The sequence below is a fragment of the Budorcas taxicolor genome, chromosome 20 (genome assembly GCF_023091745.1).
Source record: "Budorcas taxicolor isolate Tak-1 chromosome 20, Takin1.1, whole genome shotgun sequence".
Classification (NCBI taxonomy): Eukaryota; Metazoa; Chordata; class Mammalia; order Artiodactyla; family Bovidae; genus Budorcas; species Budorcas taxicolor.
The window spans coordinates 57105025-57124734 of record NC_068929.1 but is presented as its reverse complement, the minus strand read 5'-3'; the positions used below and the strand labels follow the sequence as shown (position 1 = coordinate 57124734).

Genomic DNA, 19710 nt, shown 5'->3' with positions numbered 1-19710 from the left:
TTCTTCATTAAACAGTACACAGACTTTATTGAGCGATTGAAAATATACACAAGGAACAATAGCTTTTTCTCTGATTTTTTTTTTTTTTAAATTTTACTTTCTTCCCTTTAAATAACCCAGTTTTCAATCATGAAAAGGGCACTTGTTTCTACAGTAGCTGTGCTCTGCTTGTTCAGTTCCAAGTACTGTTTCGAAGCTTCTTCCTTGCCATTGGTGAGGTTACATCTCCATTTGCTCAGTAAGCAAATTCTAGAAGGTTGCAAGGATTGACCCCCTAAGTTGTTCTTTCAGATTCTATTTCTCCATAGAGTTCAGCTAATTTTTTAAACTCGGGCCCCCAGTCTCCAAGGTACTGATAATCCTGGTCTGATTGAGTAGTTGCTGAATCCAGGGAGCTGATGGATCCAGCTTCTGATCTCTGACCCTCGTAGGCGTAAGTCTGCAGAGAGTCATAAGGAGGGACGCTGGGGTCTAGGTCGGCTTCCGCTAGTCTTTGCTTAATAAATTCCTGAACATCTATACTTTCCAGGGTGGACAATGTCTGGTGCCTGGGGGTAAGTTTCACTTCCGGTCTGATATCTCTGCGGTACTTGAGCTCCTCAGCAGCAGATGGATTCCTCAAGGCGGTGATGTCAAAGGCCTCCGTGTCTTCCTCGCCACCCCCCTCATCATCATAGGTGACCACATTTTCCCGCACGTCCTCCTCTGAAATGATCAGGGGCTCTTTTTTGCTGCGTCTCAGGGTGATGAAAAGTACAACAATAGCTAAGCAAAAACAGAAAGAGGATGAAAAGTTAGAGAAAAGAACATCAACAAGTTCCAACCATTCTCATCAGCTATGTTTCATTTGGGCTTACATTGTGATCTCTGCACTCTCAGAATACCACTGCAAGAATTTTTAATATCCTGAAGAACGTATAAAATGATTATCCCTACAAAGCAAAGGAAATAGTTGATCTGGTGAACGCCGTGATATTCTCATTTGCCAGGCTATGCTTTCAGAATTCCTGACTTGTGTTTAAGTCTAACCACTCATTTTTTACACTGAGGGGAATAGATGATGGAAAAGCAATATGAAATTCTGACTGGAAAAATTATTGTGTGTAGGGGTCAATCTATAGATATTAATTCATCTAAAGATGCATACACTAAAAGCAGGGTATTTTAAGTTTTTGTAAAACAGGAAGAAGGAGCCCCTATCTTTAACCCTTTTTGATTCTGTGTAGAAATAAAAGCAGGAATATTTTACATGGTTCATCTTTTTTGTCCATTATCCTTTAGAATGATATTATCAGGCATTAATTATTGCATTTAACTATCAGATTGCAAAATATGTTTATGTTAATGTAGAAATATTTATGTTTAAGTTAATGTAAAAATATTTCCATTTACACAATGCTCTTTGCATAATATTTTTATTTAATGCTCAAAATAGAGCTGGGATTTCCTCATTTTTAAAATGAAGAAACTGAGACTCAGGAAAAATTGCATGAGTAAGTACTGTGTAACTTTAGGTCATACAAATGGTGGGTGGAAAAGTTTGGGCTCTAGTTTATTACTTTTCACACTAAAAGTGATGAGGTTTCCATTGCCATATTCAGCTTTACTATTTTAAAAATATAGAACTGAGTGATCTGTTGGATGTGTGTCTTAGGGAAATTTTTCCAAATACACTGAATAGTTTCTTATTACCAGTAGTGTTGTAGCCACTGAGTAAACTGATAGAAATATATCCTGGGTATTTTACCTTGGTCCTTCTTTCATTACTTCATATTATTCACTTGGATGCTATTAAACCATTACTAAACAGAATTATCTCATTTTACTCTTTGTCATTAGGCCCAAGGTCTTTTACTTCATCTCTACAGACTGTTTTCTTCTTGGTTAGCTGATATTCTACATTTTATTATGAGAATTATTAGGTTCACTATTATTTTAAATATCACAATAAAGATAATCAGAGAAATATATTCAAATGGAATGTAGGATTACTAGATTTAATAAATAGTTCAGGACACCCAACTAAATGTGAATTTCAGATGAATAACAACAAAAATATACTATATGTATAACATGAGATGAAATAAAAATACATGTATAATGTATGTATATGTGTATACATAAACAACATATATAGTGTGTGTATATATGCACATACATATATATGTATGTTTAATCAATTATATCCAAAGCAATATGGATATGTTTTATGGAAACATTAAAATATATATAAAATATGGATTTATCTCACTATTAAGCATGGGGAATATTTTTGCTTATAATTTAAGTATGAAAGTGAAAGTTTTAGGCACTCAGTTATTTCTGACTGTTTGTCACCTCCATGGACTGTAGCTTGCCAGGCTCCTCTGTCTATGGGATTCTACAGGCAAGAATATTGGAGTGGGTTGCTATTCCCTTCTCCAGCGAATCTTTCTGACCCAGGGATCAAATTTTGGTCTCCTACATAGCAGGCAGATTCTTTACTGTCTGAACAATCAGGGAATATTGTATTAATATATAATATATATTATATACTATATATTAATACATCTTATTAATTATATTATTATTTATTAATTATTTATTATTATATTATTATTACTATATATTAATACATACATATATATATATATAAAACATGTACATGGGAGAAGGCAATGGCATCCCACTTCAGTACTCTTGCCTGGAAAATCCCATGGACGGAGGAGCCTCGTGGGCTGCAGTCCATGGGGTCATGAAGAGTCGGACATGACTAAGCGACTTCACTTTCACTTTTCACTTTCATGCACTGGAGAAGGAAATGGCAACCCACTCCAGTGTTCTTGCCTGGAGAATCCCAGGGGCGGGGGAGCCTGTGGGCTGCCGTCTCTGGGATCGCACAGAGTCGGACACGACTGAAGCGACTTAGCAGCAAACGTACATATACATACATATATGTGAATATACATAGCATAAGTATGTCTTGTTTAATATATCTGGAGATGCGTAAGTGCATACATATACACACATGCATAAACACCTACAGATCTATAATTTTATACAAATTTCACATTTTTATGCTGTATTTTGTCTATTTGTATATATGTATATTATATTTTATTTGGAAATCCTGATTATATGTAAGCTTTAATAAATGATCATAGAGCAAACAAATAGCAGGTTAGCTATCCTCTGATAAAAACATACCTGACACCCTAGATACAATCCTTCTATACCTCCCTTCCCCTCTAAAACGTAACTTCTATTCTTCATTTTGTTATTATTTCCTTGCTTGTCTTCATACAGTTTAAACCCTTTTTATGAGAGCCCTAAACTAGATAAGTGTTACTGCATTGAACTATATATCATACTGTGTACATGCTTTGAAGTCTTGAAAATATGGAGAGGAAAAGGAATAGGTATTCAAGCCAGAAGTGGATAGGATAATTACTAGAGGGAGGTCTACCATATGTGGAAAGAGAGGGTCACAATACTGGAAGGAATCTAATTTTGCAAAGAGGCAGGTGGAAGACTGTGGGAATGAAGAAAAAGAAAAAAAAGACAAAACATCTTTATGGAGAGTCAAGGAATCATCTGGAAATGTAAGGAGTAAAAGGATACTAACTGGGTAATGTGAAAATGCAATGGGGAAATTAGAGTTGACATGGTAGAGCTTTGATTACTGTTTGGAACAGAGTGATCACAGAAAAGGCTGGAAATGAAATGCTGATTCTACATATGACCCGGCTTCATAAATGCTCTGTTACAGAGTACAATATGTTTCTATTCACATGATTATTCTTTTTGCTGAATGCCATCAGTAAGTATTTGATATCTCACTATTTATTTTAGTGTAAATTCAGCCAATAAGCAGAATCCTCAAGTAACATACTTCATTCTATCCAGAGGTTTATATTTATCATCCACCATATATTTCTGCTCATCATTATAGCTAAGTGAGGAGGCTGTTCTAGATTAAAATATCTATCAATAGTTCTACACTATTGCCTAATTTATTATAATAAAATTTCTTAGTGTTTTCAATAAATCAAGCTATTTTTCTTTATGTTGAAATGGTTGATGATGAATGTCAAGGGACTTTATGTGATAGATAACAGGGAGAATGTGATCAATACTATTACCAAAGTATGGAGGTAATATACATCCTTTACTGATACTAGTATTCTATTTGCCTAATGAAACATATTTGATAATGCTGGATTTATTGTTATGATAGCTTCTAGTTGCTTAAAAAGCTATCCCTGACTTATATGGGTTGATTCAAAATATATATGCTAGTTAAATTTGAATGTACAGTTTTACATCTATTTCTTTCTAGGCAAAGAGAGTTACTAGGCAGAGACAAATGATTCCTAGATTTGTTGCATACCTATTTATTATAAAGATCAATATATAATTAGCCATACAATCTGGAACAGTTTTTGAGGGTGGAAAGGGATTTTACTTATAATTACACCAGAATATCGGGACAAATATAGACATACAGTCCCTTTGAAAGTGAAAGTGTGAGTCTCTCAGTCTTGTCTGACTCTTTGTTGACCCCATGAACTGTAGCTTGCCAGGCTCCTCTGTCCATGGAATTCTCCAGGCAAGAATACTGCTGTAGGTAGCCATCCCCTTCTCCACGGGATCTTCCCCACCCAGGGATGAAACTCAGGTCTCCTGCATTACAGGAAGGTTCTTTACCGTCTGAGCCACACTGTACTCATTAGCGAAACAGTCATGTGTGCATGCTCAGCCACTTCAGTCATGTCCAACTCTGTGAGACACTATGAACTGTAGCCCATCAGGCTCCTCTGTCCATGGGGTTCTCCAGGCAAGAATACTGGAGTGGGCTACCATGCCCCCTCCAGGGGATCTTCCCCACCCAGGATTGAACCCACATCTCTTTACGTCTCCTGCATTGGCAGGCGGGTTCTTTAGCACTAGCACCACCTGGGATAGTCAGTGGCAAATTTAAATCAACACAGAGGAGAATGTGGGTGCAGAGAAGAATGTGGAAGGTACATTCCTAAAGACTTTCTTTACGCTCATGTTTGTTTAGTAGATGTTCCTGGAGCAGATGGCACACAACAGATACTCCATAAACAATTCTTATGCAGATTAACAAACGAATGATGTTTCTGAGAGTGACAATGTGACGCTGGGTTAATTGAGTCTTCATGAATAATAATTGTCTCTCTAGAAAAATAATTTTTAAATACTTTAAAAAATCAGCTTACTGTTCCTAAAAATTCTAAACACCTAATTTTGCTTGAAAGTATTTCTTAAAGTTTGAAAAATAAAGTGCTTCCCAACAATCGCAAGGCCAAATTTATTTAAAGAGAATGAGTGAAGATAATAATCATATTCGAAAGTTAAACCCAATTTTAAAAATGGCAAGCAAGTAATATATTTGAATTAGTCCCTCACAGTATATCAAACTATAGATGTATAACAGGGTAGCACTTATTTCAGTGGTTCATCTGAGAAAATATAGTATGATAGAGCTACAGAGTTGCTAAAAAAGAGAAAGAGAGATAGAGAGCTTGTCCTCTGTTCAAAATTATATTATAAATAATTTCTGGTATTTTGCAGCTTAGTTATTTGAACTGGAATTAAATGAACAAATTGTAGTATTTTTAGATGTCTTTATTCTGATGAATACCTTATTCTTGGTTAGTGTATTTCTTTTTCTTTTCTTCTCATTAAGTGTGACCAGAATTTTAATCCTACATGATTCATTTCATTTAAGAAAATTAAAATGAATATCATTATTTCATTCATAAAGAGATTCAAATTTGTGGAAACAGTTTTCTCTTTGTTTTCCTCTATATTATATTTACTTACTCATATAATCTTTCCAGTACCCGGAGTACTAAGGGGGTTTGAATTTTCATAACTTAACTGACATACAACTTACATTTGAATAAATTATGTATTGACTCCTAACATACCCCCCAAATACTTTTCATAGCAGATATTTTTACCCCTAAATATCACTTGATTCTTTTTTTTATATCATCATATTTTAGCACTAAATTTGGTAGGATGAAGTGGCCCAAGTCAGGGAGATTATTTTTATTAGCTTCTGTAGCCATAATTGGTAATGACACTTCTCGCTGCAACTTATTTTTTCACACCCAGGGGAATCCATAAAGTCATTCACAATAACTCTGATGACAAACAGGTTTGACATTTATCTTCTCATCAATTTCACTTCCTCTCCTAGCCCCTCACTCTCCTCTCACCACATTCACCTTAATTTCCATGCAGGAGGAAATCTATATCCCCAAATAGGAGCAAACTACTTGGTGAATTAATCTAAGTCAGCTGATTATATGTGATGTGTGGACTATGAAGGTAGCTGGAAGAAGTCCATTTTGGATCCTGATTAAATAATCCCTTGCCCTGATTTGCTCTGCCCACAGTTCTGCACCCTCTGACAAGTAATGGAGTGGGTTGGGAAAGAGATGTCAGATGCCCAGGAGAGGAAGGGAATTCCAAGAACCCCATTTTCTAGCACCAAACTGACTGCATCATGACGGTTCACTGTAAATTCTTTCCTATCCATTCCTTAAAAGGGATCTGAAAAGTTAATCCTGACAAAACATAGCTCACAAGGTGTACATTTGGCACTTAAAGTTAGGCCCTTTGGTTTTCAAGCACCATTTTCTAGTAATCAATGTATACATAGATGAGGTCTACCAAACTGCAAAATATTGAATAATATCTAGCCTATAATAAAACATAAATAAGCAACACAAAATTTTACAGATGACTGTAAGGTTATTCTAGTTGAAACTTCATTTTCATAGATTCAGAAATAGAAGCAAAAAGACTTTGTGGGTCTTGAGATCACACAGTTAATTAGTGGCAAAACTAGGGCTGAATTTCCACAATCACAGTCATGTTCACAAAGAGCTACTAGGTGAAACATTTCAGTATCAAAATATTAGTTTCATGATTTATTTAGCTGTTGAGGTTGAATGCAAATTCAGAATTACAATTTCTAAAATAAAGTATTGCTACCTCTGATATTGTTGATATTTTTCTTGCAGCCTATGAACTCACATATTAGCCAATGCTATTTCAAAATTACAAATGTCTACATTTCAAGTTTGTGGGCCAGATATTTTCTCAATAACAATATATGCCCTTACAGTGCCAAGAAAAATATAAATTACATTAAAATAATGATTACTTAAACCCAAGCTTAAGAAATTCTGCAACTTTTGAATTATAGTGTAAAGACATTTGATTTCAATAAAAATTGAAGGAGCAAATGTACATTTGTACATTATCAAATGTAACCTTTGTTTCATTAGCCCTGATGTATACCATAATTTTTAGAAATGTTCTCTTATTTACCTCAAAGAGTGGGAAAAGCCATTGTCATAAAGTCAATTAAACAAATTTATTGTTTCATGAAATAATAAAATGTCATTTTATGTAATATAGGGGCTTCTCTGATAGCTCAGATGGTAACAAGTCCTCCTGCAATGTAGGAGACCCCAGTTCAAGTCCTGGGTCGGGAAGGTCCACTGGAGATAGGATAGGCTACCCACTCCAGTATTCTTGGGCTTCCCTTGTGGCTCAGCTGGTAAAGAATATTATATTATATAATATACTTAAATGTACCTTACATTGATATCTGTCAGTTTTAAAGGTTTTAATCTTTGTATGCAAAATAATTCTCTGATGATAAATGAAAATAAAAGCCAAAGGTAACAGGCTTCCACCACTGAAATATCTTTCAGAATACGGACTTGGAAGAACTTATATTAATATAAGAGTGTTCTTTTTTTTTTTTTTTTCTTTAATGGAAGCATAGTTGACTTACAAAAAGTCACTGAGTTCTATTCTTTGTAGTTTCAGTTAGGAAATCTAGAGGGCTCAATGTTTGTAGCTGTTTATTCTTTGGTTTTTTTTTTTTTTTGGTTTTTGTTTTTGAAAAATACCATATGATATTACTTATATGTGAACTATAAAATATGGCACAAATGGCCCTACCTGCAAAACAGAAACAGACTCACAGACATGGAGAACAGACTTGTAGTTATCAAGAGAGAGGGGGTTGGGGGATAGGGTGAGAGAGGAGTTGGGATTAGGAGACATAAACTATTGTATATAAGATGGATAAAGCACTGTATAGCACAGGGAATAATGTCCTATGATAAATCATAATGGAAGAGAACATGAAAGAAAGAATATATGTGTTTAACTGAGTCACAACATTTCTTATCAACTATACTTTAAAAAATTAAATTAAATTAAAGGAAAAAAAAACCATCTGATTTTCCTGGTTGCATTCACCACCATGCTTCTACTACAAAAGACTATACTACAATGAAATAGCTCTTGTTATGAAGAATCAAACCTCCATGCTCCAAATTGCCAAGTACAATTGACACATTTTTTGCTCAATTTACTTAACTTTTAGGCAGTTTTTGCATGGTTGAACGCTCTGTCCTCCTTGATACACTTATTTTCTTTGATTTTAGGACATCACTCTTACTAATTCTGTTCCTTCTTCTGTGATTTCTGTTTTGCCCTCTCTGGTATTTCATCCTTCTTGACTTGGTGATCACACTGCAGTTTATCACAGCTCAGTCCTGGTCTATCCTTTCTCTCTTCATAGTCTCTGGCTGTGGTGACATCAACAAAACTCACTTCTCATGTCCCCCAGCTCTGGGAAGGTCAGGGAAGATCTTAAAGATGCACATTTAGCATGAGATGAAAAGTCTTTGATACTGTTCTCTGTTCTAACTCAGCTGCATATCTAGTTTATCCAAATTTTTGTTTGTTTGTTTGCTTGTTTTCTGTAATTTTTGGCTATTATACTCTTAGCCTTTGGATACTTGTTTCTGGAAAAAACACCCTATCATAAATAGTAAATGTTTGCTTACTGACCTGAAATAATTAACACTGCAAGGTTCAAATGGAATCTCAGGTACTTTCAATAAACATTCAGTGAAGATTTTGGTAAATATTTTCATCCTGTGTTTTGCATCCTGTTACCCAATATCACCTTTGATTTCCGCTAAAGCATCTTGATATTATCAAGCTTTGTTCACTTCCACTCTGAGAGTGAAAGCAAAAGTCGCTAAATCCTGTCCAACTTTTTGTGACCCTATGGACTATAGAGTCCATGGAATTCTCCAGGCCAGAATACTGGAGTGGGTAGCCTTTCCTTTCTCGAAATGATCTTCCCAACCCAGGGATCAATTCCAGGTCTCTCATATTGCAGGCGGATTCTTTACCAGCTGAGCCATGAGGGAACGTACTGTCCAAATTATGTTGTGTCTGAGTGAGACAAATGCATTGTATTCCTAACTGGAAGCCCTGCTCCCTTGTCATCATGAGATCTGCTCTCCACTTCATTCATAGCTGTCTTTTTTAAGCATACAAATTTTATGATGGGACAAACCTACTTTAAACTTCTCCTTGTGCTCCTAAAACAAAGCCTACCTTTTTTATTTTTTATTTTTTTCATTTTACCCCATCCTTTCTACTCAGCCTCATGTCACCTTGATCTCCACTCCTCTGTACAGGTAATTTGTCCTCTAACCCAGGACCAAAACAAGGGACATTCCTTGCAAGAATATATCTGTCTCACCAAAGTATGTATATTGCTTGTTTTTCTTACATGTGCACATAAGAACAGAGAACAGAACAAAATATATGGCTGCTATGAGAAAGCTAGAGGGTGAAGATACACTGGAAACATATATATGTACCCATTTAAACCCTAAATCAAAAGATTCTTTACATATACCTTTCTTATAAAAAAATCTGAATTTGCTGTCTCACTTTGTATAGTAATTCTAAAGAGTTAATAGTAATATTGGCTTCAAACGCAGTTGGTAAGATTTTGACTTATCAAAGCTAACATAAAATTAGAGAAATTTTCTTTTAAAATAAAATGTAATGCAAGAAATAAACTAAAATATATTAGTTTTAATTTAATAATAATATCTGATATCTCTGAGACCAAAAATTATGTTAGACTTAGTCTTGTAAAATTCAACTGAGGTTGATGGCCAACTAATATTTTAGACTGATAGAAGTTTCTACAGGAAACTTATTCTTTTTATTTGGTGGTCAGATTCATTGTAAATAATGTCACTTATGTTCTTTGAAATAAATTGGAAAAGCCCTTTCAGTATGGGATTCAGAATACTTAATACCAATTCTTTCTAAAGTAGATATTTTCTTAAAAGATTTCTCTTATCCTATCCTTCCTTCTCACATTTCAAGTCCTTCATTACATTTGAAGCAAATTATTTCAAGGTTAATTATGGTATCGAGAAAGTTATTTAAAAGAAAATCAGTGCAGTCAAGTTTTGGTATTACATAAAGCATTCCTAGCTCTAAAGTCTTGTCAAAATGAGGCTGTCTCTGTTTTCGTCTCTGTATTTGAACGCACTACTGTAGGGCACACTTGGAACTGCCATCATCCCTTAGGATTTAGAGTGACTTACCTAGGAGAATGACAACACACAGAAGAATAGCGATTAAGGCTCCTGTACTCAAACCAGCCGAGGACAGGAAGGCTTCGGCATGGCAGGTCCGCACGCGCCCATCTCTCTCGCATGCACAAACCCTGATGGTGAGGGTGCTGCTGCTGCTGAGAGAGGGGATTCCACCATCAGAGATCATAATGGGGAGATAATACACATCCTGAATAGTTCGACTAAATCTCCTCCGCCTTGTCAGAATGCTGGCTGTGTTATCTATGACAGACATAAGCAGAACAAAATGTACTTAGTAAAGCCGCCGTTAAAGAGTCACATTTCCTTTAATGGATAACATGGGTATGTGTATTTATGTTTTCTTTTATGAAATGGATAAAAGAACGTGAAGGGATATTATTAACCAGTTACTAAAACTGGTTATTAAATGGAGAAAACTATGTGACAAATTAATAAGGCCTGGACTAAAGGGGAGGGGAAACAGTGGATGACAGAGGAGGTAGAAGCAATAAGCATTTGGGGGGTGGACATTTCAGCCAAAGGATTGAAAGGGATTCATGGACACCAAACTGTGGGATGAGCCAGTGTCCCTATCCCAAACCTGGTGACTCTGATAAAAACAGGTATCTATATGTTTAACAAACTTCAAGTGAGGTTAATATACAAAAATGTTTAAGAACCATTGGTACAGGTAATATATTTATGGAGACACCAGATAAATTGATACATTGTTTTACACTTGTGATTTGAAGAACTTCTGTTATAGTGGGAACACCATGGGAAAGTAAATGATGAATAAAATAGTTAATTCCATTTTTATGTGCTTTTAAAATGCCATATACTATGGTAAATAATTGCATGATGGCTTTTGATCAATCTATACAACCATAAAAGGGAGAGGATGCCAAATTCCTTACATTTTAGGGAAATTCATTTTTATTAGGAATAATACTTTTAAAATGAATAACCTGAGCCCCATGGGGTAAAATGCCCCAAATTACAGAGCTAGACAATAATCAAGCTACACCCCAATACATTCTAGAACCTGCTCAAAACCAGGATGCCATGCTGCCACTTCTCCACCAGTTCACCTGCAGTTCATATTGATGGCCTTGGATGCACTTAGGACATATTTATTTTAGCATTGTTATTTCTCCTTCTGCATCTATTAGCTAAAAGATCCTTTAGGTGCACATCCGCATGTGCTGTTCAGAACTCCTGCATAGAGTGACTTGTTACCTGAACTGTAGATTGCTACCTGGCCCAAGGTCACATCCTTCTGGAGCAGCACATAATCAATGACTCATTAATTCAAGGTTATACAGATCAAGTCGCTTCTGCTAAATGCAGGAAACCTTGAAGGGCAAGCTTAGTTCCAGCTTTCCCGTGGGGTCAGCCATAGACATGTTCGAATTTTATGGTCACTTAATTGCTCACTCTGCCCTTTCTTCCATTCTCATTGTGGTCCACAACTGCTGATCATGATGACACACTGCAAGAAGCACCCTGTCCTCCAAGCTCCAGTCCAGAGCCTGCTTCCCAGAGAATCCAACCTTTGGCTACAGCTGTCAATTAATTGTTTTTCACTAAAACGTTAGTAAATTGTTAGATAATTACTTCTAGGAATTCTTTTTCTTATATCAATTTCTATTATTCAGAAAATTGGAATTATATTACTTATGAATATGCTTATGATAATCTTGATATAATACCCTATAGATATATTTTTGATTGTATATTGCCAAACTAATCCAAAAGACAGATAATATTTCAAATATTCAATGGAATACAGATAATAAAACATGAGTGATTTATATATGTAAAATTTATACATAGATCTATATGAGTATATACATCTATATGAGTTGTTGAAGGTGTGTTATAGAATATAAATAATCTAATAAGTTACTACAAGTATTTCCTTACATGGGAGAAGAGAAATTTAAAGAAAAGTGTATTGATTGTCTACTCTGAAATAGGTTTCAGAATGATGAAAAAAAAGAGGGGAAATTGCATCATATGTGTTTTTAAGACTAAAACCATCACAGGTACACTCTCAGAAACCCAGACCTTTGATTAAGCACATCTATCAGGTGTAGGATGTTGCATAGTGATTAATATAAAATTGCTTCTATTCACAATTCCTTAAGTTAAGGAAAAGGTATGAACAGATACAGACATAAACATGTTTGAGGATCTCACAGTCGGTCCTCTGAAGAAAAGATGGAAGACACTGGTCCCTGGTCCCGAGAAACCTCATAATGTGTGGAATGACATGGTAACATATAAGGGTAGATGGAGATTCCCCTTTATGGTTCTAGGCTTGTGTCCACTTTACATTCTTCATCTGGTAGCATGTTCTTTATCAAGATAATTATTGGAAATACAATCAGAAACATGATGAAAAACAAGAAGAAAGCCAAAATATGTTTCTAGGGCACTTTAAGTTCTCAAATAGAGAGCTCTCAGACATGGAGACATGACAATATTCTTTCATTTTCCCAGCTGAAGGTCTGACTTTTTTATTATTAGTATATTTTACTTTACAATACTGTATTGTTTTTGCCATACATCAACATGAATCCGCCATGGGTGTACATGTGTTCCCAACCCTGAACCCTCCTCTCACCTCCCTCCCCATACTATCTCTCTGGGTCTTTTGAAAAAAAAAAAAAAAAAAAAAAGGAGATTCAGAAAGCAAAATCTTCCTACCTAGAAAGGCTTAGCATAGCAGAATAACGAGCTCTTGACAAAGGATATTGTGTTCCTCTCTTGACCTGTAGAAAATGTACTTGGCAGTAGGCTCACTGAACATGAACAAGCAAATTTTGAACTAAAATGAAAGGGATAAGAAGATACATATATATCTACATACATATAAATATACTTATGTATGAGAACAAACTTTATCTCACTTAAATTGCAACATTACATGACGAGCAATGCCTCTAAACTTGAAATATAAGATGTAAAAAATAAACCAGTCCCATGTATTGGGACTTCCCTGGTGGTCTAGTAGTTGAGACTCCTGGTGCTTCTACTATTAGAGGCACAGGTTTGATCCCTGGTTTGGGAGCTAAGATCCCTCATGCCTCGTGATGCAGCTATTAAAGAAAAAAAAAAAGTATTACAGAAAGTCTTGAATAACTTTAAAGCAGACAAAAATTCATATGAATTGAATAAATGGAAACCATACCAGGATGTTAAATCTGTGAATAAGAAGTTCTAATTTTCAATGCCAAATAAAGGATGATCTCTAATAATGTGTACTCAATGTTGGTTCTTAATTCTAATTCTTAATAATTTGGATGAAGACAGAGGATGATTGAATGGTTGGAAGCCAAGCTAATATAGCTAACCCTGGATTAGGATTCAAGGAGATTTTGAACAGCTAGCTAGCACAAAGAACTCAAACTAACAAGAAGACAGAAAATAAAGATGCATATTAGATGTAAACTTTGATGGGTATCATATGGGAGAGAACTCGAGTAACATCTTTTGATTTCAAATACATACACTATCTGAATGCAGTAATGAAGCAACAGATCTGAAGCAGTCTCAGTAGCATTCAATAAAGCTGTGGAATTTCTATGCAATTCTTCATTGGGAATATTCCATTAAATACTGTCCATAAGTTTGGATCTACTATCTTAAAACTGATATTTTAACTCAGTTTTGAAGCCCTTGACATTGATAAAAGGTTTAGAAAAATATGCCATATGAAGAATCTTTGAAAAAAAGAATGTCAGAATTCTACATGTCTTGTATGAGTTTAGGTGCCCAAAAGGTCTTGGAAATTTTCCAAAAAATTTTGAGAAGCTCTGAGTAATTATTATCTTTCTGAATATAATCAACATTTTCCTGACATTCCCAGCAACTATATTTCAATGCAATGTCAAAAAAAAATCCTAAATGTGTTTTAATATTTTAAAGTAAATGACAGTACATTATTTATTTTGTCATATATCCCATTTCTTGTTCAGAAAAGGATGTGCACACATATAGGAAGAACCAGGGAGACTGCCATGCAAATATATAATAGTTGACTCAAGTAGATATTTATAAATATCATTGTGATGACTGTGAAAGAAATGAAACTTGAAGTCCTTTTAAAATAATAATAATAACTTATTTTTGCAGGTATAAGAAGTCCAGGGATTTCATAACTGATAATTTTGGAAGGATATTTCACACAAGATATTTATAGTAAAATGTAAGGTTGGATAGGAATAACTCCAACCTTTATATTTCTACAGGGACAGAAGGCTACAAAATATAATAATATAACACAAATAGCAAAGTGCTTCTAAAATTCAGATATAATTTTATTGAATCAGTAGTATGTGCTCTAGTATTTCTTTAGTCAAAATCTTGAAAGATTTTGAATGTTTCCGATCTTTGTGCTACTTTCATAAACTCCAGTACAGTTTAAGTTAAAATGAGGCATGCTTTTAAAATACTCCCAAGGGGAAAAATGTCCTATATTAAAGTCCAAAATTACCTTTGATCTTGGAAAATATGAAAACCATGTGTTCTTCAAAACTCTTGAATTACTAGGTGCTCATGCACTCCCTGACATTTCAACTGATTCCTTATTTGATCATGCAGGTATAAAGATAAACTTCATCTCAAGCATAGCCAAGCAGACTGTTAAAGTGATATTTCTAAATCTATTACAATAGCAGAAAAGTTTGAGATCTTTAATTAAAGAATCTCTTTAATTGGACTAAAGTTTATTTCCTTTGTTGTTGTTGTTTTTTTTAATCTGAAGAAAACACTAGGAGATAGAACCTTATTTTCCACCAGAGAGATAAATATGCATGGCTTCATTTTATTTTCATTTTTATCTTGTCTTCCAGCAGCAATAAGATACATTCATAATTTAACTATTATCAGAGTCCATGCAGGAAACAATGCTCTTTTGCTTTCCTGCAAAATACCCTTTCACATAACAGGTACTTGGTAAATAATGATTTGAACTACACTTGGCAGGAAATTGTCTTCTGTTATAGTTTCCTTATTATGTTATATATTAAGAAATTAAAACCAAAGTAAACTAATCTATCTTGATTTCCTCATGGTCTCTGCTTAAGGTTCATTCTTATTCTTCTCCTGTTTCCTGACTTCCTATTCTTTTAATCCTAGAATTGCCCTAATCTCAGTTTTTGAGACTCTGGATTCTGCCCATTCATTTAAATTTGTTAACATCCTCCTGGCATCACTGTGTTTCTGCCAAACCACAGGACTCTGTTCCAATATGTCATTATGTTCCTATTTGCACCCTGGAATGTCACCCTTTTCACCATCTGCCACACTCCTTCTTGATAACTTTTAAATCCCTGATAAACACAACCATCCACTGTCTAAAGATTCTGCTTTCAAATTCACAAATTTGCTGTTAAATAGTTATAGCCATCATAAATGACCCTAACAAGTATAGAGGGTAACACTGAGTATGTTCTCAATGGAGATGAATAATCAGTTTATTAAAATTAATAGTTCATCAGATGCCATACAGTAGCTATTCTAAGCTTATTTTGCCATTTTCTCTTGAGCCTCAATCCCCCATGCACAGCGGGAAAATATCTATTTCTGAAAAGAAGCTCCTATCTATTATCAACATATTAAAACCACATTTGAAAACTGCTCAACCCTTCCCTGCTACTAATAATGTCTATCTATGTATACAAGACTCTGTATACTATTCACTTTAAAAAGAACATGAATACATATAGGACAAAAATATGAATCTTGTAGAATATCAGCAAATTTGCTCATGAAAAGCACATATAAATTTGCAGGAGAGTGTTAACATAGGTGAATAGGGTGGTAAAGAAGAAAAACAGGAGCTTTTAAAAATAGAAACCCGAATCTAAAATAATTCATAAGCATGTCACAATAATATAACCGCAGAAACTGTAGAACTACAGATAAGAGCAGCAGTTTATTCACTCCCCCCAAAAGGAATATGAATTGCAGCAGAAACCCTGTAGTCAATATTTATCACATACCTTTAAATTATGGTAGGAAATGAATGAATCAAGCATTCTACAGTAAATTATGTTTGGACTTGATATTTATAAACACTGAAGGAAACTGTTAAGATGAATTTTTAGAGAGTTTGAAAAAGTGAACACATAATCCTGTTTAAAAATTATTTAAGATTCTATGTTTCAAGTTTCTTCTGCCTTAAGGCAGAGAGTAGAGTTGATGACTCCTGCAGCGTTTTTGTGATTCTGAGCAAGGAAGGAATTACGGCAAGAGTGTAACCTACATTTTCACAACAGGAAAACAAAAGCAAAGTGGTGCAGAATAGCAAAATCAGTCATATTTTTATTGCTTAGAATACATGTCAGCAGTTTTTCCTTTTTTTTTGCTGACACTGTGAGTAGGTGTATAAGAAGGTGATAAGGTGTGGGCTAACAAACATATATATATATTTATATATGAAAGTAAAAAAAAATCAACAGGAGTTAAAATCCCTAAGGAGAGAATAAAAGCATATTTTTCTATCTACACAGAAGATTCATTAAATCTTCTTTAAGTTGCTGCTAAGTCGCTTCAGTCGTGTCCAACTCTGTGAGACCCCATAGACGGCAGCCCACCAGGCTCCCCCGTCCCTGGGATTCTCCAGGCAAGAACACTGGAGTGGGTTGCCATTTCCTTCTCCAATGCATGAAAGTGAAAAGTGAAAATGAAGTCATTCAGTCATGTCTGACTCCCAGCGACCCCATGGGTTGCAGCCCACCAGGCTCCTCCATCCATGGGATTTTCCAGGCAAGAGCACTGGAGTGGGGTGCCATTGCCTTCTCCATTCTTTAAGTTACCCTTTCCCATTTTAGAGTCATGATGGCTTACAGACTGTTTGCCTTCTCATTAGTCAAGATTTGAATCTCTACCTTTCTATGAAGGATAGTGTGATTCTGTCAAGTATGACTGAATTAAGACTGAGACTTGACTAGAAGGAGAAAGGAAATTCGTAGCTGAACAAAAACAATGTCTTGTGTGTCAGCCTCATCACTGATGGTAGTGACTTGGGATACAGCTGCTCCCACATGCACGAGAGGATGTTTGAGGCATCATTTGCAACTATAACTCAGGACAGACTGTGCTTGTGCTATTTTATTTAGGAATGGGAGGAAACGCTAAATGGTCTCTTGAAGCCCTGTGGATAAAAACAGAATTTTAAATGGTTATTATCTGTAGAGAAATTAAGCATATTACTACACCAGCTGTGAGTTCTCATTTGAAGGACAAAATAAATGATGGGAATATTGACTGCTTGGGATCTGACAACGCCAAAGAAGTACAAAATAAACATAAAATCTCTTATGGTTTCCGATATACAGCAAAGTAAATAACTGCATTTCACCATCAGTGGACTGTGAAATCTGAAAGAAAATGCCCCAAAAGATATTTTCGTCACAGCTCCTAGTCAAATTTGAAAACATCACATCTTAAAATCAATGCAATGTAAACTTAGATATTCTTCATCAAACCCAAACAGCCACAAGGAAAAACAGTGTTTTCTGAAAATAATATTAAGTATTTTGCTAAAAATGACAAAATTTATAAATAATATAACCTTCACTTTTAGAAGTAATATTATAAGGAAACAATAAAAAGTAATAAAACCAAGGGGGAAGAGTCTTCAAAATACTGGAACAAGTTGAAAATGACAGTCTACAGAATCTTTCATTTAATATGCTTTAAAGTGGTCATTTTCATTGCAGTTTATTCATTATGTTAGAAAGAATATGCTATTTGAAGTCATTCATTTTTAAAGAATGGAAGCATCTACAGAAGTGGGAAACATATATCTAAAGGAGATAACCTAGAGATAAATATGAGTAACAGATGTTCTTGATAGTTAATTATCAATAAAAAGTAAGATGAGAATTTTCAATCTAAAAGGCACATGAAGTGTGATTTAGGAAACTGAATATAGAGATACAAATATACACATAGTTAAAAATGATCTCTTTCTCTACCAAAATCTTTAAGATTTACAAATGTACTTGATAATTGGAATTAAGCCTAGGAATTAGTCTGGCAAATCTCCTTGCATCAAATAAAGCCTAGTCCTCCCAGAGGCAATATAAAGATCATGAAGCAGAAAAGACTTGTAGACTAAGGATGATTTTATATTGGTGGATTAGGCTACACTTTGCTACTACAAGATGAATGAACAAAAGCATTGTACGTTCAGACCTTTGGGGTAAGCCTATACTCCTAGATTTTAAGACATTACAGCTATGGTTCATTTGCTATAGAACTTAGTTAAGAAGTTGAAATTATACAGTGGATTTTTTTTTTTTTTGATGTCAAAAAGAAAAGTTTACCTATCACAATTTAAAGAGAAGATGGTTGTAGGAAAAACTACATTTTAATCAGAAAACATATCATGCTTTCATTGTTGTCTTAAGGAAATAAAACTTTTAAATTCTAACTTAAAAATTATCATCTGAACTCCTGTTTTGCATTTTAAATAAATTTGTGCTATTACCAGTATATCAGTTAATGATAAAAATAAGGTCATTATCAAAACATGTATTTACATTATACCTTTTGCTGTATATGTTGTGAGATAAATAAAAATCATCACTTGGCTATTTTCCAAATCACAGAAGTTTTTTTGTTTTTGTTTTATTTTAATAGCTAATCGGTCATAACTTTCCAAATAAATGTTAAAGACTCTTGTTTAATAAAAACGTTTCTATCTATCACAATTTGGTACAAGAGCAAGTAAATAATTAATGGGAGAATATCTTGTCTATTTCGGGGGGGAGACACAAAATACAGCAAAGTGTTTCATGCCTCGTGTTTTTAATAGCGAATTAAAATGCACTTGTTTTTGCTTTGTCATCTCTCTGGCTAAATTCTTAAGACTAATGTCACATTCTGTCATCTCTATGCTGTCTTCATTCCCCATATCAGTGAAAAGTGTTCTCTCATCTGCTCCAGCTAGGGGAGCAGGACTCCATTCTGCAAATCATGTTCTACTTCTTTTAATGATACGACTTCCAGTCATCCCTCTAAAGAAACTCACATTTCACTGCCTTCAGCTGTGAGTTACATTCATATCATCTTTATTTTCCTAGGTAGGTGGAGAGTCCTTTGAAAGCAGGAGCTGTGTGTTTTATTTTCTTGCATTCTGAACAGCTTATATCATTGCCTCAAATACATCAGACAGTGGCTTGAAGACTGAATGGCAAGGGGAAAAAAAGCTAACTTAAGAGCTGACTATAGAATTTCT

The 19710-nt window shown here is 34.7% G+C and overlaps 1 protein-coding gene across 1 annotated transcript in view; it reads right to left on the bottom strand.

Moving 5' to 3' along the window:
• Window positions 1-274: 274 nt before the first annotated feature.
• The window catches only part of CDH18 (cadherin 18), a 417078-nt gene continuing 397642 nt past the window's right edge, over window positions 275-19710 (bottom strand). The window contains exons 10-11 of the mRNA XM_052659026.1: window positions 10464-10715; window positions 275-765 (exon numbers count right to left, since the gene is read on the bottom strand). Of these exons, the coding sequence (XP_052514986.1) occupies window positions 275-765; window positions 10464-10715 (743 nt within the window). The remainder of the gene's footprint in view (window positions 766-10463; window positions 10716-19710) is intronic.